The sequence below is a fragment of the Bombyx mandarina genome, chromosome 23 (genome assembly GCF_030267445.1).
Source record: "Bombyx mandarina strain Sakado chromosome 23, ASM3026744v2".
Classification (NCBI taxonomy): Eukaryota; Metazoa; Arthropoda; class Insecta; order Lepidoptera; family Bombycidae; genus Bombyx; species Bombyx mandarina.
The window spans coordinates 285,266-309,392 of record NC_143229.1 but is presented as its reverse complement, the minus strand read 5'-3'; the positions used below and the strand labels follow the sequence as shown (position 1 = coordinate 309,392).

Below are 24,127 nucleotides of genomic sequence, written 5' to 3'. Positions count from 1 at the left end.
CTATAAATTAAAAAGTATTATTATACGTATATTAACTATTATATATACAGTCAAACCTGGGTAAGTGAGAACTGGATAAGTAAGAAAACTCTATAAGTGAGAGTAATAGCAAGGACCCGTCATTTTAAGCTCCCAAAACCTCTATTAGCGAGAAACAGAAACCTCTGTAAGAGAGAGTCGTTTTTTCCTCATGGACCTCCGTAAATGAGACTGCTACCTATCTATACCTCTATAAGCGACAGCCGAGCTTTATTTATTTATTTATATTATTTAGGAGGAACAAATGACAAAACAAATTACAAATTTAACATCTGCTATTTTATGACTCATTTTTAACTTTCGTGGAACTTCTTATCATTGTTTTTGTATTGTTTTCTCGTGAATATTGAACCTATTCTATTTCGTGGAACTAAATAACGTTGTTATTTTATCGTATTCTTTTATTGCATTATTTTCGAATGGACACGTGTGCCTGTGTACCATTCTGTTTGTCGGACTTACTCAGTCTATCGTTAATCAATTGCGAAGGAAAGTTCTGTTCTGCATCATGTAAAAACGGAAAATTAAAGTACTGTCATTAAAGTCATAAACTTAAAATAGTGAATGCATTTGAATGCGGAAAATCGCGAATCGAATTTCAGAGGGAGCATTAGCGAGAAACTCGGGTTAATGAGAAACCTCTATAAGCGAGAATGAGATTGTGCTCCCTTGAACTCTCGCTTATCCAGGTTTGACTGTACTTAGTCTGGCCATCAATACTGTTAAAATTAAAAATAAACAAAATATTACATTTGAATTTGGAATCTGTCATTTTTATATGATTGCTCATTGAGTTTTCTCATTTTGGCGCCAATACATTGTACAATATTTTGCGATATTAAAATGGAGTGGGGTGATAAAGAGAATCGAATCGCTGTGATTGCATTACACAAAGTAGGTATGGAGCCAAATGCAATTTTTAAAACTCTCCATACGCTTGGTATTAGGAAAATGTTTGTGTACCGGGCTATTAATAGGTGCAATGAGACCTCCTCTATTTGTGACAGAAAAAGATCTGGTCGTCCACGTAGTGTTCGTACGAAAAAGGTGGTCAAAGCAGTAAGGGAAAGAATTCGAAGAAATCCTGTCCGAAAGCAAAAGATTTTATCTCGGGAGATGAAGATAGCACCTTTTTTTTTTTTTTTTCCACTGGAGAAAATCGCCAGATCTCCACCCGCGCGGCAGGTGGGGTATGTGGGAGTTGAACCTCACTAAAAACTCCTGCCGCTCACAACCGGCGCCCTACCTCGGACCGGGCCGGAGCCCAGTCGGGGCTATTGAAACGGCGGGACAGGGTTGACGCAGAGCACATTACATCCATCCCACCGTCCCACGGACGCCGGACCGGCGGCCGCCAGCGACACTACCACCGGTTCCCTCGTTCACCGGGCCGAGAGCCCGCTTTGATGGCGCCGCGTTACACCTTCTCCCAGAGCGGTCGGGGGAACGCGGTCTACCATCACCCGGCTTCGTACTGCGGGTGAGCGTGCAAAGCACGCCACCCCACGTCTGGGTCTCTCCCCGCACAAAACGGGTGGGACCCCTAGCTCTTAGGGGGCCAGGTCACGGATACGACCCCGGTTCCGACCCCCTGCTCGGCGGCGGCGGGTTTCTGCGTAGTGAGGAGAGCTTTCCCTCACTCGCCCCGCCGCCTCCTTCTGCGAGATGGTGCACTCGCAGAAGTCGAGCATAGCCTTCCATGACTCATCGCTGCCAAGCATCGACGCCACGACGCCAGGCAGCGACAAGTCAGGTCCTATCTTTGCGACCAGGACACGGCGCTGCACCTCCCAAGCGGGGCAGACAGCGAGCGTATGCTCCGCCGTGTCCAGGTCGTGTCCACAATGGTGACACCTCGTCGTCGGCTCAGCCCCTATCCGGCGCAGGTACTTCCCGAAGCATCCGTGCCCGGTCAGCACCTGCAGCAGACGAAAGGTGAGACGTCCTTCGCCACGATTCACCCAGTCATCAAAGACCGGGTAAACCGCCTCGACGGTCCGTAGCCCCCACGTGGGGTTGGCCAATCGCCTCGACCACGACTCGAGCACGGACCGCCGAGAATGGGCCTTCCGTGCCCGCAGCTCTTTCGGGGAGACGCGCCACGCCCCGAGCACGAAGCTCGCTGCGCCACCGATAGTCGGCAGCGAGCGACTCCGCCTCCAGCTCCCATGGCGGCGTCCCCGCCAAAACACACGCCGCCTCGAAGGAGACGGTGCGATATCAGCGGATCACCCTGATGGCAACGGTGCGCTGCGGCCGGCGCAGGAACCGAGCCATAGTGGCCCGGTTGCGCGGCTCAGCCCACACAGGTGCACCGTACAGGGCCATCGATCGCACCACCCACGCGTAGAGGCGGCGCACAACCTGATCCGGTCCCCCAATATTCGGGAGCAGCCGGCTCAAAGAACCGGCCGTCCTCATCAATCGGGGGACCAGCTCCGCAAAGTGAGCACGAAAAGCGAGGTACTTCAACTGCACCCCGACCCCTATCCGGACGCCTCCAACCACGATGTGGGTGTCAACGGGTGGCGCCCTCCGCGGCCCGTGAAACCACAGAGCCTCGGATTTATTGAGCGCCACGTCGAGACCCAGCCTCCTTATCCTTCCGACGACGAGGGCCACTCCCGCTGTGGCGAGACGGGCAGACTCCCTATAATCATCCCCCCGGGCCACGACCAACGTGTCGTCCGCGTAACAAATAACGCGGAGGCCCGGGAGGAGGGCGCCCCTCAGCACCCAGTCGTACCCGATATTCCACAAGAGGGGGCCGAGAACCGACCCCTGCGGAACACCACGCACGACCGGAAAACGATGAAGGGTCCCACCGTACCCGGTACATACGACCGACCTGGCCCCCAAATAGGACCCAACCAGCCGGCGGAGGTAGAGGGGCACTCCATGCCTCTCCAGTGCCCCCCCTATCACGGTCCAGGGCAGAGTGTTAAATGCGTTGGCGATGTCAAGAGACACCGCCAGCGCCACCCCACCCCGAGAAACGGCCTCGTCTGAGAGGGACCGCACGCGAAGAATTGCATCCACGGTCGAACGGCCCTCCCGGAAGCCGTACTGCTCCGCCGACAGGTTAGGCCCCACCCCGACCAGGTGCCGAACGATGCGGGCAGCCAGAATACGTTCCAGTAACTTTCCCGCCTCGTCCAGCAGTACGATAGGACGATACCCGGCGGCTGTATCCACCGGGCGCCCCTCCTTCCTCAACAACACAAGTCTACCCGTCCGCCAGAGCGACGGAAACCGTCCCGACTCCAAGCAGCCATTATATAGCTCAAGGAGCCGGTCCCCCAGGGCACCGAGGGCCAAGGCCAATACCCGGCCGTGGACTCCGTCCGGGCCGGGGGCCGTGTCTTTCGTAGTCATCTTGACAACGGCCACCCGGAGCTCTGCCTCGGTAATACGGGGCACCTCAGCAGGAGCTTGGCCGTCGACGGTATCAGACGGCCCGCCCATAGCGGGAGGGACAAAACCCTCCCGCTCCTGCGGGAACAACGCCGAAACGATGTCCCGCAGCTGCTGAGGCTGGAGGCGCTCAGTCATAGAGGGGGCCCACGGGCGTAACTTGCCGCGTACCAATTTGTATGGGCTCCCCCACGGATCCGCTTCGAGCGCCTCCAAGAGTCTCTCCATGTTCTGCTCCTTGGCCCGCCTGATGGCCAGCCGCAGGGCGTCCTTCGCAGCGCGATATTCGCGGTGCAGCCGAGCTTCCTCCTCCGCCAACGCGACAGGCTCGTGTCGACAGGCGGTGTCTAGTGCACTGGCGGCTCGCCCGAATGGAGACCGCACGCAGTCTTGCAATTTCGGGCGACCACCAGGGCGACTGTCGCCGTCCAGAATGCCGAGGGCCGACCCGGAGCATCGAGGCATCACATATGCGGTGCATCGCGCCCCGGAACCATTCGGCCTCGGTTTCCACATCGACAGGTTGTGGGCGCGTGGGCGCCCACGCCGCCACCATAGAGGCCTCCACCAGGAGCTCCCTGTTCAGGAGCTTCAGTGCCCACCTAGGGAATGACCGGGATGCACTCTGCGGGGGGTCAACCCCGCGGGCACCTGCAGTCGGCGTTGGCGCGGGGGCAGAAAGATCGTACTGGATATACCGGTGATCGGACAACGATTCCGCCCCCACCACCACTCTCCAGCCGAGAATGCGCCGCGCGACGGGCGAGCTCGCGAACGTCAAGTCCACAGTAGACTCGCCCGTTCACCGCACGCAAGTCGCGATTGAGCCCCTATTAACGATACAGAGACCGACCGCGACCGCCCACTCCTCCAGCAGCCTACCACGAGCGTCCGTGAATGGGGAACCCCAAGCGACAGACTTCACATTGAAGTCCCCCGCCAGTATCACCGAACGGGGAGCGAGGTGACGAGCGATCACCTCTAGCCCGTCCAGGAACCGCTCAAACTCGACGGTAGGCCGATTCGGAGAAAAGTACACCCCGATCACGACGATATTTTCTAACTGTACCGCGACGATCCCGGGGCCCCTGGTCACCACCGCCAGGGGGGGACCATCGCGGATCTTCTGATATGTATGGCCGCTACGCCATCAACGTCCCCAAACCAACAGGCATCCGCTGGGGGAACGAAGTATGGCTCGGCGACCACAGCCACGTCAATTGACCACTCCGCCATGGTCTGGAGCAACATGTCCTGAGCCCCAGCGGAGTGGTTCAAGTTTCCATGCAGGAAGCGATAGGTGTGATCCATTAAGGATGGACCACATCCATCGCTCCCTCCCCTACTCCATTGCCCCCGCTATCGGGCGCGAACGCCTCAGCGGGGGACAAAGTGCCGGCCGGTGCTCCCCCGGCCAACCGCTTCTTTTGACGCCGCTTAGCTTGGCGGCGCCGATTTCTTTCTGTGTTCTTGCTGGCCCGAGGGCAGGCCTTGCCCCCGGCCCGGTGGTCAGCCTTGCGCCCGGCCGCCGCACATAATAAGCAATGCGGCGCAGCCGAGCACACGGCCGCCTTGTGTCCAGGCTGACCACAGCGAAAGCACAATCCGCTGCGGTCAACCGTACTCACGCATTTAGTGAGGCAGTGCCCAGTGCTGAAGCATCTGAGGCACCGCCAGGCGCGTGGTTCAAGAAGGCGCACGCGGGCCGCTATCTAGCCCACGCGCAACCTGCCCGTTTCCCCCGACGGTCTCCCGGGCGGAGGAGCAGCCAAGAAGGTGGCCGCCTCTACCGGGCAACGCACCCAAACAGAGCCAGCCCCGGTATAACCGAGGCGCAGCTCGCCTACAGTTATATTCTCCAGGGCGCAGTTGCCCCGGGCGGCAATAGCCGCCGCCACCTCATCCTTAGTGGTGCAGTCGTCCAGGCCGGGGTGGAGCGGGTCACCGCAGCACCCGACACCGCGGCATGTGTAGACGCAGGCCGCTCAGCGTCAACACGCTTCGCCTCGAGAGCCGCCAGCCCGCCACCCAGCCTTTCCATTACAGCCTGGACGGTGCGATCGATAATCTCGTCCAGGCTGTAGCAATTCGGTTCCGGCAGGCCCAAGATCCGTGGCCCCGCGGATCCCTGCCGCCGCTCGACGGCCGTCGCCTCCCTAGACCGCGGCGACGGGAGACGCGAACGCCGCTGTACCGCGCGCGATGGTGGCAGCACAGGCCACAGGTCGCCAGCCGCCGCTGAGGGACAGGGACCCCGAGGGACCCCGGAGACCAGCGGCGATACCGTCGGCACAGATGCCGGAGGAGTCCGCGACCCAGCGGCACGTGGCAACGCGGGCGACGACCTCGTCGCGGCTACCCGCTTGGTAGCAGCAACCCTGTCATCGGGCTGCTGCTGTGCCTGTAGCTGTGCTCGGAGCCTCGAATTCTCCGCCATCAGCTGCACCACCTGGTCATTGGCGGAAGCAACCGAAGGCAGAACCTTCGAGACTCGCGAGACCACTTCTCGCAGCCTGCGGCCAGCGGCTTTGGTTTTAGTACTGGTCGCCGCATACGACTTGACGGTCTTCATGGCCCTGCCTATGACCAAGGCAGGGTTCTGAAGACCGCCCTCCTCCTCTTCTGTCGTCCGCCCGTCCAGTGAGGCGACATCGACGCCGATGACGGCGCCGGTGACGGTGCTCCCTTCCCCCGGGCGGGTCTCCCTTTAGGAGGCGGCATCTCCTCCGCGGCACCACTACCACCACTTTCTCCGGTGGGGCATCCGTGTCAGAGGACGACGTTTGCCCCCCCTCCCCTTCGCGGGAAGAAACTCCCCTCGACTTTCTCTTCCGCCTAACTTTCCCTTTCGGGCCAGCCGCCTCGCAGTCGCTGACGAGCGCAGAGCGCGTCGAGCCAGCGCTGGCACTCCTCGGTTCGACGGGTTTTCCGCTGCCCGTCGCACAGCCCCCTTCATCGTGGCATGCTTTGCCCCCCCCAGAATACGTGGGGCAGCATGCTCCCACCGAGGTGGAAGCACGGAGGGATTCTCCACCTAGAGTGGTACCCTCCTGGGGTAATTTTTTCTTTAAGTCTGCCATCATTGATTTCGTTCCTTTGTTATTTAACCAGGGGTCGGTCCCCTGGGACGGCCCTCACGACTGGACACCCTCCAGCCACTCATCCCATCACCGGGCACGTCACAGGCTTAGGATTAGGGCATTTTTATAGAGGTTTGCATCCTCGCGGCCCCTACTAGGCAGCGGCCCCCGCCCCCCACCAAGTGGGGATTACGGTATGGGACAACCCTTGGGACTAGACTCCCTCCAGCCATTCATCCCATCGTCAGGTGTCAAAAACTTGGGATTGGGGCATTTTTTATAGAGGTTCGCATCCTCACGGCCCCTGCTAGGCAGCAGCCCCCGTCCCCTACTCGGTAGGGATTGCGGTGTGCTTCTTCGAAGCCACGCCGGTAGACCGGTACCCCCCTTTGGGGGGCCTTCCCCTGTAGCCGCCAAGAGGCAGCCGGGGACATGGCAACCAGCGACCGGAATGGAGTGCCCTCCGGTTCACTTCTCATCCACGTGGGGTCTACCATTACTGACAGACCCACACGTCTGACCACGGTGTGGCCACGCCGGCGTACCGGTACCCTCCTCTGGAGGGCCTTCCCCTTTAGCAGCCAAAGAGCTGCCGGGGACATGGCCTAGCATCCAAGAGGGCTCCAGAAGGGAGCCATCTCCCGCTTCACGCACCCTTTGTCCAGCAAAGGTGGGAAACGGGAACACGGTGTGCAGTCTTCTTTGTTCGCGGCACCCCTGTGCAGACAACGCTGCTCCACGGTATCGGGGTGCACGCTTAAGCCCCACCGCCGCGACAAGGCGAGACCACGTTGGGTGGGGAAGATAGCACCTAGAAGCATGTTGCGTATTTTAAAAGATGACTTAGGACTTGCAGCCTATAAGAGACGTACTGGTCATTTCTTAACTGATAATTGAAAAGAGAATAGGGTGGTAAAATCGAAACAACTACTGAAGCGGTAGGTACGCAAAGGGAGGTCATAGAAAATTTTTACAATTGAGCAACATTTTAACAAACAAAATGACCATATTTATGCTCAAAGCTCTAAGGAATTCTATTTTGTGTAATGCTCCTTACCAGTTCAAGCACAAGAGTAGAACCGACTGGTTCGTTTGGAGGTACTCTATTAGGTACAAGCATTTATATATTACTGTAGCGCGATTCAGGGGATGTCCCAGCTATGTACAGGTGAGGCTACTAGGAATTCATTACTTGACATATGAACTCAGTTATTTGTATGCACGTGCTTTGTTTTATAATCGACTCTATACTGAAAAGTAGACAGATGGATGTGAAGGGCCAATCAATAGTAAAAAGCGGGAAGAATTAAACGAATGCAGGAAGAGGGATTCACGTGCAATGCGTGCTGCACGATGTGACAGTGGGCGGCTCTAATACCAGCCACTCAGGAGGATCACACTTGATTAACACCTTAAAGCTCATACCACTTCTCCACACGAGCTGTGTGCGCGCGCCGCTATTTTGATTCATTTGTTTGTAAGCTCTCATCTGTACTGCCAACGAACTTTTTTTTTTTTTTTTTTTTTTTTTTTTATTGCGTGGATGGGTGGACGAGCTCACAGCCCACCTGATGTTAAGTGGTTACTGGAGCCCATAGACATCTACAACGTAGACGCGCCACCCACCTTGAGATACAAGTTCTAAAATCTCAGTATAGTTACAACGGCTACCCCACCCTTCAAACCGAAACGCATTACTGCTTCACGGCAGAAATAAGCAGGGCGGTGGTACCTATCCGCGCGAACTCACAAGAGGTCCTACCACCAGTAATTACGCAAATTATAATTTTGCGGGTTTGATTTTTATTACACGATGTTATTCCTTCACCGTGGAAGTCAATCGTGAACATTTGTTGAGTACATATTTCATTAGAAAAATTGGTACCCGCCTGCGGGATTCGAACACCGGTGCATCGCTTCAACACGAATACACCGGACGTCTTATCCTTTAGGCCACGACGACTTTTAAGCTAAGGAACTTAGTAAGCTCTCCCACGGCAGTATAGCACATACATTTAGAAAAGAAATTAAACTTTTTTTTTTTTTTTTTATTGCTTAGATGTGTGGACGAGCTCACAGCCCACCTGATGTTAAGTGGTTACTGGAGCCCATAGACATCTACAACGTAAATGCGCCACACACCTTGAGATATAGTTCTAAGGTCTCAGTATAGTCACAACGGCTGCCCCACCCTTCAAACCGAAACGCATTACTGCTTCACGGCAGAAATAGGCGGGGCGGTGGTACCTACCCGTGCGGACTCATAAGAGATCCTACCACCAGTAATTACGCAAATTATAATTTTGCGGGTTTCATTTTTATTACACGATGTTATTCCTTCACCGTGGAAGTCAATCGTGAACATTTGTTGAGTACGTATTTCATTAGAAAAATTGGTACCCGCCTGCGGGATTCGAACACCGGTGCATCGCTTCAACACGAATGCATCGGACGTCTTATCCGTTAGGCCACGACGACTTCAGACTGGGTTAAACGGATAAATCAAAAAATTGGATTTCCGCGTTTGTCTGACGTTCTTATTGTGAGAGCGTAAGGTCTATTTTGTTATGAACATTATGATATGTAGTTGACGAACCGTTTTCGCCTTTTAATTTTAGGCTACACGAATGATGTTAATGATCTGTGTTCATTCTGAGAGCGCGTGTCCGCCGCACGCGACGCGCCCTGCGTTAGACTTGTTGTTCGTGTTACGAGACGTCGCCGCGTCGCGTCGCGCGTCGTCTAGGAGCGGGACTGCGTGCACTGCTACTCAACTTACTTTTTATTTTTCGTTGGTTATTTAATTTTTATGAAATCCCACGTTTCGAATAGGGTGGAGTTTCCGTCCAGCTCGCCGTTGACATTTATTGTTCTATAATAAAGTGTGGTGATGGCAAGTGAAGTGAAAGAGGAATGGTGCTCGGGCTGGGGCCGATGGCAAGTGAGGCTGGCCCTCCTGCTGGCGCTGCCCGTGTTCCTCACCGGCGCCTACGGAACGAACTACGTGTTCCTGGCGGGCCCTACTGAGTACAGGTGCGTTTTAATAAAAACCCTATCAGTGAAGTTTACAATACTTTTACGGCTAAATCACAAATTTATTTCTAGTTCCTTTATAAATCATAATTACATTTAGATACAATAGACATAATGAAGTTGTTACACTCTGTTAGATTCATCTGTCTGAAAAAGAATTACGGTGTTGTCATGAAGGTACCAACTGTAAGCAGCCGTGAACACACATATACATAAATAATGTTTTGTTCCCCAACCTAATCGGTAGTAGCCTAACGGGGGTATTTGACAAAATATATTCGAAGCGACAAACTCTGTCCGCCAACCACACCTGCCCATCAGTAGAAAAGTTCCACATTGTGTTACGTGTGTTGGAAACAGAGCCAAAACAAGACATTAAATGTCTAAGCTGTTAGACTTCTTCTCAAAGACAATACTCTGAATGTTCACGATAAGGATTTAATAGTAGGCCGCGGGTGATCCGCCGCCGTCACCGTTCTGGCGGAAGGAATCACGCATCGCTGAAGACATTCCAGACTTCGATCTGGTCTCTGATCTCCGGCTCTGGTAACAACCTAAAGTCACCGGGGCGGAGTGCGCGACCCGCGTCTGTGCTTAATCACAAAGCGATGTGTGTTTACGAACGGTCTCGTCACAATCTATTAGCAATGCATTTAAATTGTTAATGACTTTGTGACGTCTGTGTTTTACAATGCCACTTCTGTTGTTGGAAAAATATTTTATAGCTAATTTACCTTTGAATAAGTATTAATTTCTTGCTAAAAATAATATATGTAGGAACAGAACGGTATGGATGAATGCCAGTTATGGAGCATGACTGAGTGAGAGAGATAGGAGAAGTTGTGAAGTGTCGTGTAAGAAAGACGGCGAATGTATGTTGGACACACAGTTTTATTTTTTAAGTAAGAGGAAGGTAGTTACCGAACGCGACGGCAGACAGACGCGGTGGAACTCTGAAGACGTAAGACGTATAAATTTTAGTTACATAAAATATGAAAGACGTAATAAAAATCAATTTTGTGTGAAGTCATCAACTGTGTCACTCACTGGCCCAACCTGAATAGAAGGCCTCACATATATAATATTTATTTCCTTGGATAGATGAACGAGCTCGCGGCCCCCTACTGTTAACTGGCGACCGGAGCAAACAAACACCATTACGTGAATTTCGCGACCATCTTAAGACTTGAGGACTATGTTTCAATTGTCTAGTTGTAGCGGCAGCCTCACTCTTGAATCTGAAATGCGTTACTGCCTCGTAGTAGACATACGCAGGGTGGTGGTACCTACCCGTGCGGACTCACAAGAGGCCCTGCCCCCAGTGAACTGTACCGGCACAAGTAATATAAGATAACTGTTTGCGGTCAAGTACATGAATGTATGCGACGAGAGAGTCCTAGTGCCTGAATGTTCAAGAGATAGATAGGGACGTAAAATTATTGCTGTGGCATTCATTGTCCTTATGGGAATTGGGACCACAACGTGAATGACGTGGCCCTCCCACGGCCCTGCTGGACTCTCTCTGTATACTGGTCTGCAACTGTGGGCTCTCAGCTCTCATACAAAGCACAGACTAAGAGAAACACACCTCGGGTGAGTTAAGGAGAATTTTGCGGATATCAAGGTTGACCGAGTAGAGACCAAGTCTGCAGTTGTGAACAAGCTCTGTACATTGGTGCCAGTCATCTTGTATGGATTTTTTTTTTTTCGGGCCGCGGCCGAACCTCCTACGAGGTCCCCGCGCCTAGGGGGCGCGCGGGGTATGTGAGACTCAACGATCTGCAGGTGTTGAGAGCAGATCGCGGGCCCAAGGATTTTAGGGCCCACCCACTAAACGACTCCCCTGCACTCTTACACCCGACGTCCGATCTCCGTCCGGGGTCAGAACCCGTTCAGAGTAGGGGGGTTCCCGCGGTCAACGCTACAAGCTGACACGCGGCGCCACCCCGAGGACGCCCGACCGACGGGTCGTCGAGGCGATAGTCGACGACCAACGACGTCGGTCTCCGCGGTACGGCGGCCCTACCAGGCCGCCATCTTGTATGGTTTTTTTTTTTTTTTTTTTTCGGGCCTGGGGCCGAACCTCCTACGAGGTCCCCGCGCCTAGGGGGCGCGCGGGGTATGTGAGACTCAACGATCTGTAGGTGTTGAGATCAGATCGCGGGCCCAAGGATTTTAGGGCCCACCCACTAAACGACTCCCCTGCACTCTTACACCCGACGTCTGATCTCCGTCCGGGGTCAGAACCCGTTCAGAGTGGGGGGTTTCCGCGGTCAACACTACAACCAGACACGCGGCGCCACCCCGAGGACGCCCGACCGACGGGTCGTCGAGGCGATAGTCGACGACCAACGACGTCAGTCTCCGCGGTACGGCGGCCCTACCAGGCCGCCCGGGCGGTGCCACTGGTGTTCCGGGATACCCCGCTGGGCCAGAACCAGCCTGCCGGGTCGGAACGCGATACACCGCCGACCGGGTTGCTCTTCAACAGTATGTTCGGCGACGACAACGACGACGAAAATGCGGACCGCATCGCAGTCCGCAGCCGCCGACGCGCCGTCCCGTCCTCCTGGTGATCTTGTATGGATACCCTAACTTCATATTGAATACGGTTAACGCTTGCTAACACGTGCACGATAAGGCGGTCCTCACACGCTGCGAAGACGGCACATCGAGAAGTTAATGTCAATATGTGAGGCGCGAGACTAAGCATTAAACTTTACTGGTGGTAGGTACACCACGCGTGACTCCGCACGGGTATGTACCACCACCCTGCCTATTTCTACCGTGAAGCAGTAATGCATTTCGGTTTGAAGGGTCGGGTTGCCGTTATAACTACACTGAGACCTTAGAACTCATATCTCAAGGTGGATGGCGGTGTAGATAGATGTCTATGAGCTCCTGTAACCACTTAATATCAGGTGTACACATAAGTAATAAATAAAAGAAATAGATTAATGTTGTAGATAACAAGTCAAAGTGAGATCTCGTGTTTATAGTTTTCAATTCATCGTGTGTTCCCACGAGTCGAATGTTTTTTTTCAACTGCGGGCCTTCGAACGGTCGCAACGCAAATACAATATTTATAAAAACTTTGTACGAACATTACTATAAAATGATTAGAACTATCGCGGTAAGCTGTTACGGAACTTATCATCCGCAAAAAAAACTCAAAGGTCTTTAAACTGTGTCGCCGATAACCCCGGCTCACACACGGCTACACGAGTCGACGGCACCCTCTATGTTGTATAATCACAACGTCAAATTGAATTTATGTTATCATAATTTTCAAAGTGTATTATGTTGGAAATGTATAATCTGACTGGCATATTCCCTGACGTGTCTGTTTGAAAGGTTATTCTCTCTCCTAGGAGTGCGGTAGAATGGGTTAAATGTTCTGTCATGTTTCCGGCAGCCTGCGGTGCGAGGGTCGTAGCTGCTGGTTCGCAACAGACTCTCTGCCGCGGTTGGACTCCGTGTATGTAACACGCTAAACATGTTTTACGCAAACTCACATAATGCTCATTATTTGTTTAGTTAAGGCGAATTTACATTACGAAATTAGTGGCGTGAAATTAGTTTCGTGACATTAGTTTTACGAACAGTTTCACGTGTAATTTAATATTTTCGTAATGCATGCATTAATTTCATGCATGCAAATTAGTTTCGTGCCCTGCGCGATTTTTTGGTGAAATTAGTGTCATGCAACTAATTTCATAGTGTAGACGCGACGTGAAACTAATGTCGCGAAAGCGCCTGCGCTGTGCGGACGTGTGTATTGTTAGTTCGGACGGGCTTCGAGCGTTGAAAATAGCAAACCAACGATGGAGTACAGAAAAAAATATAGATCTTATTAATGAATATCAGCGACAAGGGTCTCTGGGACCCGAAACACCTACAGTAAAAAATCAAAATTATCTTCACTCATTCGAAAATAGTTTTCATAACTCTCAGGATCTTCATCTGCTAATTCAGAGACTAACTTCATTGCACCTTGTTGACCATCCTCGAATCTACCAACTTTTTTCTTTTCTTGATAGTCTTTTTTTAAGTTTATAGGTATATATTTATATATATTATATATTTCTTTACCTACATTGAATATAGCAAATTATAGCTTTGATGCTGAAGGCGCCATGGTTACTGCGATACTGTGGATTTCGCGACACTAATTTTTTAACGAAATTACTTTCGCATATATCGAAACTACTTTCGTGAAACTGAGCTCAACATGCATGACACTAATTTCGTAATGTAAGTCCCGCATTATAGATATTACGTACGCTATCTTTGAAAAATACGGAAAACTTATATATTTGTTGAGAGGCGCCTAACAGTAAACCTTTAAAATGCTTAAAACCAGTAAGATTAATTACATCAAAAGATTTAGTCAAAACTGGATGTGCCCCGCGCCTTCACATGTGTGAGATTTGTGATCGAACAGAAATAATCGAATATGTGGCATCTTCCACGTCTTCAGTACGGACCGCTGAGATTGGAGTCCCCGAGCTCTAATCGCTCCTTCGCTGGGAAGGGCCCCCCAGTGTCGCGTAAGTCACATCGCTACAACACAATCGACGTCGAGCGCCTCCGTCTCCAGCCTCCAGGGAGGCGGCCCGGCGAGAGCGCAGCTTCGAAAGAGATGGCGCGGTATCTTTGGAAACTAGTGACGGCTCTGCACATTGTATTGTCCTCAGCGCCTCGGTGTCTGCAGATCTAGGCAGTCAACATCGTTGCGTAGGCAGTACATAGACGACACAAGTACCTACAAGAAGTACATACACAAGCCACATCTTTTGTAATGTTCACTATACTGATGAAATCCTCAATAATATCAATTCAGTAATAGCTAGTTGTGAAATTATAAGCAGTTGCTATCGCTGCTCTGTTCTAAAGTCCATTTGTATCCATCGATCCTTCCTCGTGGGCGTCGCGTCGTCCGTTAACGCAAATCTTTACGTTCCACTTAACGATTCAGAATAATTGGTACTTGAATTGGAACATAGCGTGGTCCACAGCACAGTAGAGCACAGTAGTGGTGGCACAGCTTCCTACACCAAAATGTGTAAAAAAACTTGGTGTAAAGATTCTTTTGCAATTTGACCGTAGCGATGAGACAAACAACCGTACCGACGCGACGCTAACAATACGGACTATAATTACGTCATCACAAATTAGACATATTTTTTACATGTTTATACTTGAATAATAATGTGTTAATATTTAAACGTATTAACCTTTTCTCAAGTTGACGTAGTTTAGTTGCACCTGTGCAATAGAACCGGCGACGACAGTGACCGCGGCGCGTGCGGCGGACTGCGGCGTGCTCGCGCGATGACGTCACGACCCCCGCGGAGGACCTTAGTGCGGCCCAGCCTCACTGTCACAACACAACCCAGCTAAAATGTGTCTGTAGATTTTGTCACTCACAATGTCATGATGTTTACGAGTATTTCTCAATTGTTTAACATCAAATGTGTTGTAACTTTGTTTGTCTCGCTGTGTAATAAATGTTGTGGGCCCTCGCCGCGCCGCCGCGCCGCGCCGTTCCCAACTATCCTGCCTATTTATGCCATGAAACAAACAGCTATGCAATAAATATGACCATCTATCTATAAAGCCAATACAAAGATTTCACATAAACTGAGACATTTAATTTCACACATTAGTTGTTTGTCTACGGGCTGTGGCTTCCAGGACAAGAGATTACCAGGCGGGCTGAGAGTGAATCCATCCGTCTAGTGTAATAACACAAAAATCGAGTGATGAAATTACTGGTGGTAGGACCTCTTGTGAGTACGCGCGGGTAGGTACCACCACCCTGCCTATTTCTACCGTGAAGCAGTAATGCGTTTCGGTCTGAAGGGTAGGGCTGCTGTTGTAAAACTATACTGGGATCTTAGAACTTATTTCTCGAGGTGGGTGGCGCATTTACGTTGTAGATGTCTATGTGCTCCAGTTACCACTTAACACCAGGTGGGCTGTGAGCTCGTCCACCCATCAAAACAACAACAAAAAAAGTGATAAACAGTAATCATACGGAACAACATCTCAGTGGTCCGTGACCACGAAGTTTCGTATAATGAATACAGTAGAAGCGAGCATAAATTAGATACATTTATATATATATATATACTAGCCGTACTCGCCCGCTGCGCTGGGGATTTAAAATTAACATTGGTTAAAAAGTCGCAGGACAACGTTTGTCGGGTCCGCTAGTTTTTTTTTTATTGCTAGATGGGTGGACGAGCTCGCAGCCCACCTGGTGTTAAGTGGTTACTGCAGCCCATAGACATTTACGATGTAAATGCGCCACCCACCTCGAGATATAAGTTCTAAGGTCTCAAGTATAGTTACAACGTCTGCTCCACCCTTCAAACCGAAACGCATTACTGCTTCACGGCAGAAATAGGCAGGGTGGTGGCACCCACCCGTGCGAACTCACAAGAGGTCCTACCACCAGTGATTACGCAAATTATAATTTTGCGGGTTTGATTTTTATTATACGATGTTATTCCTTCACCGTGGAAGTCAATCGTGAACATTTGTTGAGTACGTATTTCATTAGAAAAATTGGTACCCGCCTGAGATTCAAACACCGGTGCATCGCTCAACACGAATGCATCGGACGTCTTATCTGTTAGGCCACGACGACTTATGAAATATATTATAAACAACGTTATGATATACAACCCTTGGAAACCTCTGGAATTACTATGTGAAGATTTACAAACATCTATTAAATTAAAGCCAGGCTGGTATATAATCCTTTTTTAAGAAAGTAATGAGGTTTTTATTCCACCCCAGTCATGGCCGAAATCGATATGGTGAAAAAGCGACAACAATAATTGAACATTGCACGAACAAGCTCACTACAAAAACCGAACTATTGAATACGTCAACTGCTGAATAAAAACATCAATCATCAAGTTCAAAGAAAAAATGTTTGAATTTACTTCTAATTTAAGTTTTATTTAAGTTTTTTTGTTTCGAAATAACGTTCAGTTTTGCAGCTTTGTTCAACGGGAAATACTGTTGAGTGCGTATTCAAACGAAAAAATTAATGCGAATTGGCTTTGTGTCTCAGATAAATAATTAAATAAAAAGTTCATTGTGTTTAACTTTTTTCTTGAAAATTATCCTTGAAAAATGGATCAATATGTGTTCTGGTTTCACATGTTTCAATTTCGTTCCTATTTAAATCTATCTATATAATAATGAATTGCTGTTCGTTAGTCCGTTTTCCAACTAGTGCCCGACCTGTACTCTAAACTCATAAAACATATACTCTATTCTACTATGCATTCCAATTTGAGGCTAGCTTGGCTGTGGGGTAGCCGCTACTTTAGACAATAGATATCCTCCTCATGTCTGGAGGTGGGTGGTGGCGTTCACATTGTGATTTCGGGTTCCGCTAACAGGTGGACTGTTAGCTTGATCACCTATCTAAGCGGAAAAAAAAACGAAAACCAAACCATATGAAAGCTTCTGCACGTGAATTCGTCTCGCACTTCAGCTTCACTTTTCTAAATGCATGAATATATTGCCATTCTCGTCCCGCTATGGCAAAACCAATTAATAACCGTGGTGTTTCTAGGTGTCGTGTCCCAGAATGTGAAGGCTCTTCGAGCAAGGTCTCGGTGACGGCAGATACCTGGTCTCAACCTTGGACAAAATGGGCTCTGGTTCCCAATGATCCTTGCAGAAGATGGAGCCCGAAGCACTTGGATGGGGCTTGTAAAGCTGACGCTTTCGACAACAGCACTTCAGAAGTCTGCGAGAACTTCGTGTATCGGGCGTCAAGTAGTATTGTTGTAGAGGTGATTGATCGCTACCATTTAGTGTAACCCCAACACTTCCTACCCTACACTCCAGACTTCTCTACTTCTTTACTGTATTCCTCTCACAAGTATTTGTGATATGAGTCAGCGCGAATCGGTGCCGCTGTCTGATCTAAGCTTTTTTTATAGCTTATATGCATCTGGTATTAAGTGGTTACCGGAGCCCACAGACATCTACAACGTAAACGCCGCCACCTATCTTGAGATATGAGTTCTAAGGTCTCAGTTTTTATATTACAACTGCTGCCCCACCCTTCAAACCGAAACGCATTATTGCTTCACGGCAGAAATACCTAACTGCTTTTCCCGTTTCATCGACCATTCGGCGAGCTTAGCCATTATATTCGGGTATTGGATATTTCAGTTCGACCTGGCCTGCAAGGAGTGGATGCGGTCATTAGTCGGCACCATTCACTGTGTGGGAATGCTCATCTCTCTGCCCATCATAGGCTTCATATCGGATAGGTAAGTATTCTGTGTTCATAAACATTACTTTGACGACATTTAAGTATAAGACTTCAGTGGAACCACTGCACTATGTGGTGCACTGCAAATGGTCCGTAACGCCCACACGTCCGTAACACACAGACACAATCCGTAAAAACAAACCATGCTTCGCCAGTCACTGTATAAAATCCGACATAATCCAGCCTGATCCCCATCGACTGAATGGGTAGCCGTAAATTGGATTCCCTAACGTAAAAAATATTGGAAACAAAGTCGTTGCGTAGCTCTTATGTTACCTCATGGCGCGTAGATGGGGTCGTCGGAGCGCCCTGATTGTGAGCAGCTGCGGCGCAGGAGTGTTCGGCCTCTGCAAGTCTTTCGTCGGGTCCTACTACATGTATGTGACAGCCGAGATGCTGGAGACTGCCTTCGGAGCGAGCGTCTACCCGTCGGCCTTCGTCTTGAGTACGTTTGGTTTAACACAACAGCTACACATACGGCTTGACTTCGCTAATAGAATGTACCAATGTAATCAACATCATATCAAAGTACAACATGATAATTTCAATTATCATTAGGTATAGACTTAACAAAAAGAGAAGTAACATTTTCCTGTTTACCACGATTTATTGTACATCGGCTAGAGTGGAATTTATTAATAGTTGACCTGAACTAATGTTCTGATGAGCTACTCAGATACTGATAACGCAAACGTGGGGAGATGTAAGTAGAAGCTTTATACATAGGTATAATGTGATGTATCTAGAAATAGGTGTCGCTGGAAAATAAATTTTACTGGTGGTAGGACCTCTTGTGAGTCCGCGCGGGTGGGTACCACCGCCATGCTTATTTCTGCCGTGAAGCAGTAATGCGTTTCGGCTTGAAGGGTGGGGCAGCCGTTGTAACTACACTAAAACCTTAGAACTTATATCTCAAGGTGGGTGACGCATTTTACGTTGTAGATGTCTATGGGCTCCAGTAACCACTTAACACCAGGTGGGCTGTGAGCTCGTCCACCAATCTAAGCAATAAAAAATAATAATTGGGAAAAGGTAATGAATCTAAATTTTTAGGTGTCAGTGACACTGGTAGAATTCCGATCATTGGGCGAACACTAGTTAATTTAATGAAGCTATAAGTACATACTTTCGGTTTAGTTGTGAGTTAGAGAATCTGGAGAGGCAGTCAGAGTGTAGTCACAATAAGCCGCCTGTACCAGTGTGCACTTCTACACAGGTACGAATAAAGTCTGCACAGGAAGCATCATCGTCGTTAGTGTAGTTACTGCTTTTATCGGGTACTTCGATGTTTGAACTTAATATGCGGGCGTTATTAGAAGAAAAAGCAGGTCGTAGGGCTCTGGATATGGGCATCGTTAGTGGCCATCATCGCACTCGCACATTGGCAATGTCAGGAATACTTCTACCTATTGCTGCCTTCGTTGATGGTGAGCAATCGGTGAACATCGTGAAAATTGTGATCAATTTTGGAAGCTTTTAAATATAATGAATGAAATAGAGGACCACTTAGATGTGGTGTCGTAGCTACCGGAGCAGCGCGTCAGGTCCGAGCAGCTGTCGTCACTTGTAAATCATATTACGACAAAACTTCAATAGCCAACAACATAACAATAATTAAATGATTTATTTCTATTTAATATTTCCTTCAGTCTTCCCAACTCGTAGACATAGTTACAGCTAAAAATAGTTTATAACTAAAAATAGTTTTTATTTTATTACTTGCTGACCCGGCAGACTTCGTAGTGCCTAAACCTAAGCCTTTGTATAAAATAAACTTAAAACAAGCAAAAGGAATCCGTCCGACGGGGGACACATCAAAGGAAAAACAAAATTGTTATTTTTATTTAATTCCGATCATTTTCATATTTATCTAACCTTTTAAACCTTCCCTGGACTTCCACGAATAATTCAAGACCAAAATTAGGCAAATCGGTCCAGCCGTTTCGTTACGTTCGAGTTTTAGCGAGACTAACGAACAGCAATTCATTTTTATATATTATTATATAGATTGCCGAATCCTGTACGATTTCGAATACTACAGTCGCGTTGTCCCAGACGATTAATTGTTAATGTCTTCCAGTGATCGAATGGCTCGGAGTCGAGCACAGGGTCCTGGCCAGCTTCGTGCTCGGCATCCCGCTGTCCCTTGGAGCTGCTTTTTTATCACTCTTGGACTACTTGACTGGCCACTGGAGACTCTGGGCCAGAATAGCATATCCACCGTCATTTTTATTTCTCTTATATCCTTGGGTGCTACCTGAGAGCGTCCGATGGCTGATCACTAGAGGGAGAGTCTCCGAAGCTGTGGCCACTATCAGAAGTGCTCTGAACTGTAACCGGATGACGATTCCGAAAGCAGGCTTAGAAAAGACTGTGATGAATGAGCAGGAAGCCATAGGGAACAGTGGGGTCCTTCAGGACGAAAGTCTGCTGCGTGCTTTGATCAAGTGAGTTGTTTGTTTACTTTAGGATATCATTTGGGGCTTAGTTCTTAATCACGGAATTTATGTGAAATTTTATTTTTAAAAATCAATGTGGTCCCATGTTTTGCTTTTTAATCTATTATTATCTTGGTTTGGTGTAAAACAAAGGATGAAGCTGAGAAGACCGACCAACCAAACGTAACGATCGTCTTCGTTAACAAGTAAATGTTGAGCAGGTATGAAGTCCTACGTCGTCGGCTGTTCGTGTGCTGCGTGTGGTGGTTGTCGTGCGTGTTCGTCTTCTACGGGCTGGCGGTGCGCGCGCACGCGCTGGCGGGGTCTGCGCACGTGAACTACGCGCTGGTGGCGGGCGCGGAGCTCCCCGCGCTGGCGCTCAACACCCTGCTGCTGGACCGCGTGGGGCGCCGCCCGCTGCTCACGGCCGCCCTGCTGCTCACCGCCGTGTCGCTCATTACTTTACCGTGCTTGCCTCAATGTGAGTAGTTGACTACCCTCACTCCTTGTAAATGCCAGGAACAGATCAAATATGTGAGCACTCGGTAGTATAGACGTGTTCTCGGTTATCGTCTGCATCTGGTTAAGTAACTAGTCAGGTCATAAGTATTGTCACACAGTAAAAACTTTTCTTTTAGAATGCTGGCCACAAAAAAGTTTATTGAATTCGAATCTCGAATTGTTCATGAAAATAAAAATGTATACTTTTAGAATTTTACTCATTTTTAAATATGGAGTGGACGCTTAAAGAAGACTGTGTTGCAGTTATTGCGTTGCATCGTTGCGGTTACGCGCCAATTCAAATTTTTAACATACTGAGAAATTTGAATATAACCAAAAGATTCGTTTATCGTACCATCAAACGATACAATGAAGACTCTAGTGTAGATGACAGGTCAAGAAGTGGTCACCCTCGGTCTGTTAGGACTCCAGTAGTGATAAAAGCTGTGAAGGCGCGAATTCAAAGAAATCCCAAACATAAGCAGAAACCGTTGGCCCTTCAGATGGGGTTAAGCAGAACCACGGTGAAAAGGGTGTTAAATGAAGACTTAGGGCTTCGGGCATATCGAAGAAAAACAGGACATCGTTTGAATGCTCGTCTAATGGACCTGAGACTGAAGAGATGCCGCGCTTTGTTGAAGCGGTACGCGTGAAAAAAATATCGGGAAATTCTTTTTTCGGATGAAAAATTTTTTACCGTAGAAGAGAGCTACAACAAACAAAATGATAAGGTGTACGCCCACAGTAGTGAAGAAGCGAGCAACCGTATTCCGCGTGTCCAACGAGGTTATTTTCCATCCTCGCTCATGGTATGGTTGGGAGTTTCTTATTGGGGCTTAACAGAGGTACATTTTTGTGAGAAAGGTGTAAAAACGAATGCAGTTGTGTATCAAAATACAGTCCTGACGAACCTTGTGGAACCTGTTTCTTATACCATGTTCAATAACAGGCACTGGGTATTCCAACAAGATTCGGCGCCAGCTCATATAGCGAAGAGCACACAAGACTGGCTGGCGGCGCGTGAAATCGACTTCATCCGGCACGAAGACTGGCCCTCCTCCAGTCCAGATTTGAATGCGTTAGATTACAAGATATGGCAACACTTGGAGGAAAAGGCGTGCTCAAAGCCTCATCCCAATTTGGAGTCACTCAAGACATCCTTGATTAAGGCAGCCGCCGATATTGACATGGACCTCGTTCGTGCTGCGATAGACAACTGACCGCGCAGATTGAAGGCCTGTATTCAAAATCACGGAGGTCATTTTGAATAAACTTTAGTGTCGTAAGAATCTATGTTTTGTTAAGTTCATTTTGGTATATGAATGGTTACATAATGAATAAACTTGTTTCAATTATTTTACATTAAACATGTGACAGAATTTATGACCTGACTAGGTATATTCCGCGAGCCGTAGCGGTATATCCGTATACTACTCGTATGAGATAAATTTTGCTTCCACGACTCCTGTTTATCTACGTAAATTTTAAAAAAGTATCTGAACTTAACGCAGCCACCACTGTGCTAAATTATAAATTAGATTAATAGACTTTACTATCACCACTAGATACTTACAATTTATTTAATTCACATCTAGACAATTCTGTGTGCATTAAAAACATCAGCATTTATAATTATTTACACACTTAGCTTTTGGTACTTGATTTCATGAATGAAAAGTATTACATTAAAGTCGCCCAATAATTTCAGTCACTACAACACAAACACACACACACATAGTTGGTTTGGTATTAGTTACGAATTACCCTTTATTGGCATAGCGGCTCTTTAAACAGTATGAATAAAAGGTCGGTGTTAAATCTGTTGAAGTGACCTCAGTGTGCCGGTGGTAGGACGTCTTATCAGGTGCAATGTTTCAGACCGGGCCACATCGTGACCTGAAGACGGAAGCAAGTGAACGTTTTGCGATCAATAGTTAGTATGTTGCAGCGAGCACAGGTTGGGGCACGGCTCTGTACCTGTCTGGCAAGGTGGGCGTGACGATGTCGCTGAACGCGCTGTACGTGTACACGGCGGAGCTGTTCCCCACGCGCGCGCGGCACCGCCTGCTGGCCGCCTGCTCCGCCGTGGGCCGCGTCGGCGCCATACTCGCGCCGCTCACGTCTTTGCTGGTATTATTATACTCCCTTCTTGCCGCCGCTGACTGCTCCCCGAATCCTGATCACGCAGGAGTCAATTACCGTCGACGCCCTAGACACATCCTTACGGATCTATCAGATCCAATAACCCCTACATTAGACGCCTTCAGCTCTAGCATTAGGAGTAGGGAGCCCGGTAACCGTACTCGTCGAGCTCTGCCGAATTCGAGGTGCAGCCTAACCTAAGCGTCAGCCCGTTGAGTTTCTCGCCAGATTTTCTCAGCGGGTCACGATTTCGATCCGGTAGTAGATTCATCCGCGAAGCCGCTACTTTCGAGCTGTTAGGTCTCCCTTGGAGGCGTTCAGCAGTTGTTAGCAAATCCCACCCCTTCCTCCCGGCTGAGCCTTTGCTCGCCCATCTGTCCTTGTGATACTAGAAAGGGCTCCGGACAAGCGGCAATCCCTCAATCATAAAAAATATATAGTCCCTTATACATTTACTTGAAGTTCTGGTGTATTATATACACTTTTAACGGTATACATATAATATATGTTACAATTAAGATTCTTAAAATCTCTAATGAAATTCTCGAAATGGAATTGCACAAACAAATAGATCTAAAATTCGAAAATCGTATTTTTCCTAAACAATTTATTGAAAGTGCTTAGGAAAAATACCATTTTCGAATCGCAGACCGAATATATTTATTATTCATGTAGCGTGTTTGCTCTAAACTTTCGATCAGGCGGAGTACAGGGCGTGGCTGCCGACCGTATTGTTCGGTTCCCTGCCCCTGCTGAGCGCGGCGCTCACCTTCCTGGTCCCCGACACGCTGCACCAGACGCTGCCCGATTCCTTCGCAGACCTGGAAGAGTCTCCGCCACCGGTGCACATTAATGAAGCTTAAATACATGTACTCCTTACATACCATTTTGTATGAAACTCTAGTTACTTTGGGGATTACGACGAAGTGAAGATCTTCCACCGAGCGGGTGATATCGCTCGGTAGACCGACGGTCCGGTTCGGAACTTGTATATATGCAAGCTTATTTTAAAAATGTCATTAGTGAGATTCAGAAATCTGTCAAATATCTTGCGTTGTATGATGGCTACCCGCCACTTGCCAAAAGCTTGTGTATTTTTGGCGTGAAACAGTAATGCGTTTCTGTACGAAGGGTAGAACACTATTAATTCATTATACAATTTTCATCCGGAA

The 24,127-nt window shown here is 48.8% G+C and overlaps 1 protein-coding gene across 1 annotated transcript; it reads left to right on the top strand.

Annotated features, from left to right (window-relative positions):
- The first annotated feature begins 9,143 nt into the window (after nucleotides 1-9,143).
- On the top strand, nucleotides 9,144-24,127 carry LOC114252993 (organic cation transporter protein). The gene is made up of 8 exons (XM_028187723.2): nucleotides 9,144-9,566; nucleotides 17,164-17,386; nucleotides 17,772-17,872; nucleotides 18,165-18,319; nucleotides 19,955-20,321; nucleotides 20,534-20,793; nucleotides 22,762-22,943; nucleotides 23,657-24,127. The coding sequence occupies exons 1-8, from the start codon at nucleotides 9,424-9,426 to the stop codon at nucleotides 23,816-23,818; spliced, it is 1,593 nt and encodes a 530-aa protein (XP_028043524.2). The 5' UTR covers nucleotides 9,144-9,423; the 3' UTR covers nucleotides 23,819-24,127.

Excerpts from the sequence above, each read along its gene's own strand:
- LOC114252993 (XM_028187723.2), top strand. The coding sequence starts at position 9,424 with ATGGCAAGTGAAGTGAAAGAGGAATGGTGCTCGGGCTGGGGCCGATGG. Across the intron at positions 17,387-17,771 it reads CAAGTAGTATTGTTGTAGAG|TTCGACCTGGCCTGCAAGGA; the intron begins GTGATTGATCGC and ends TGGATATTTCAG. Across the intron at positions 20,794-22,761 it reads TTTACCGTGCTTGCCTCAAT|CGAGCACAGGTTGGGGCACG; the intron begins GTGAGTAGTTGA and ends AGTATGTTGCAG.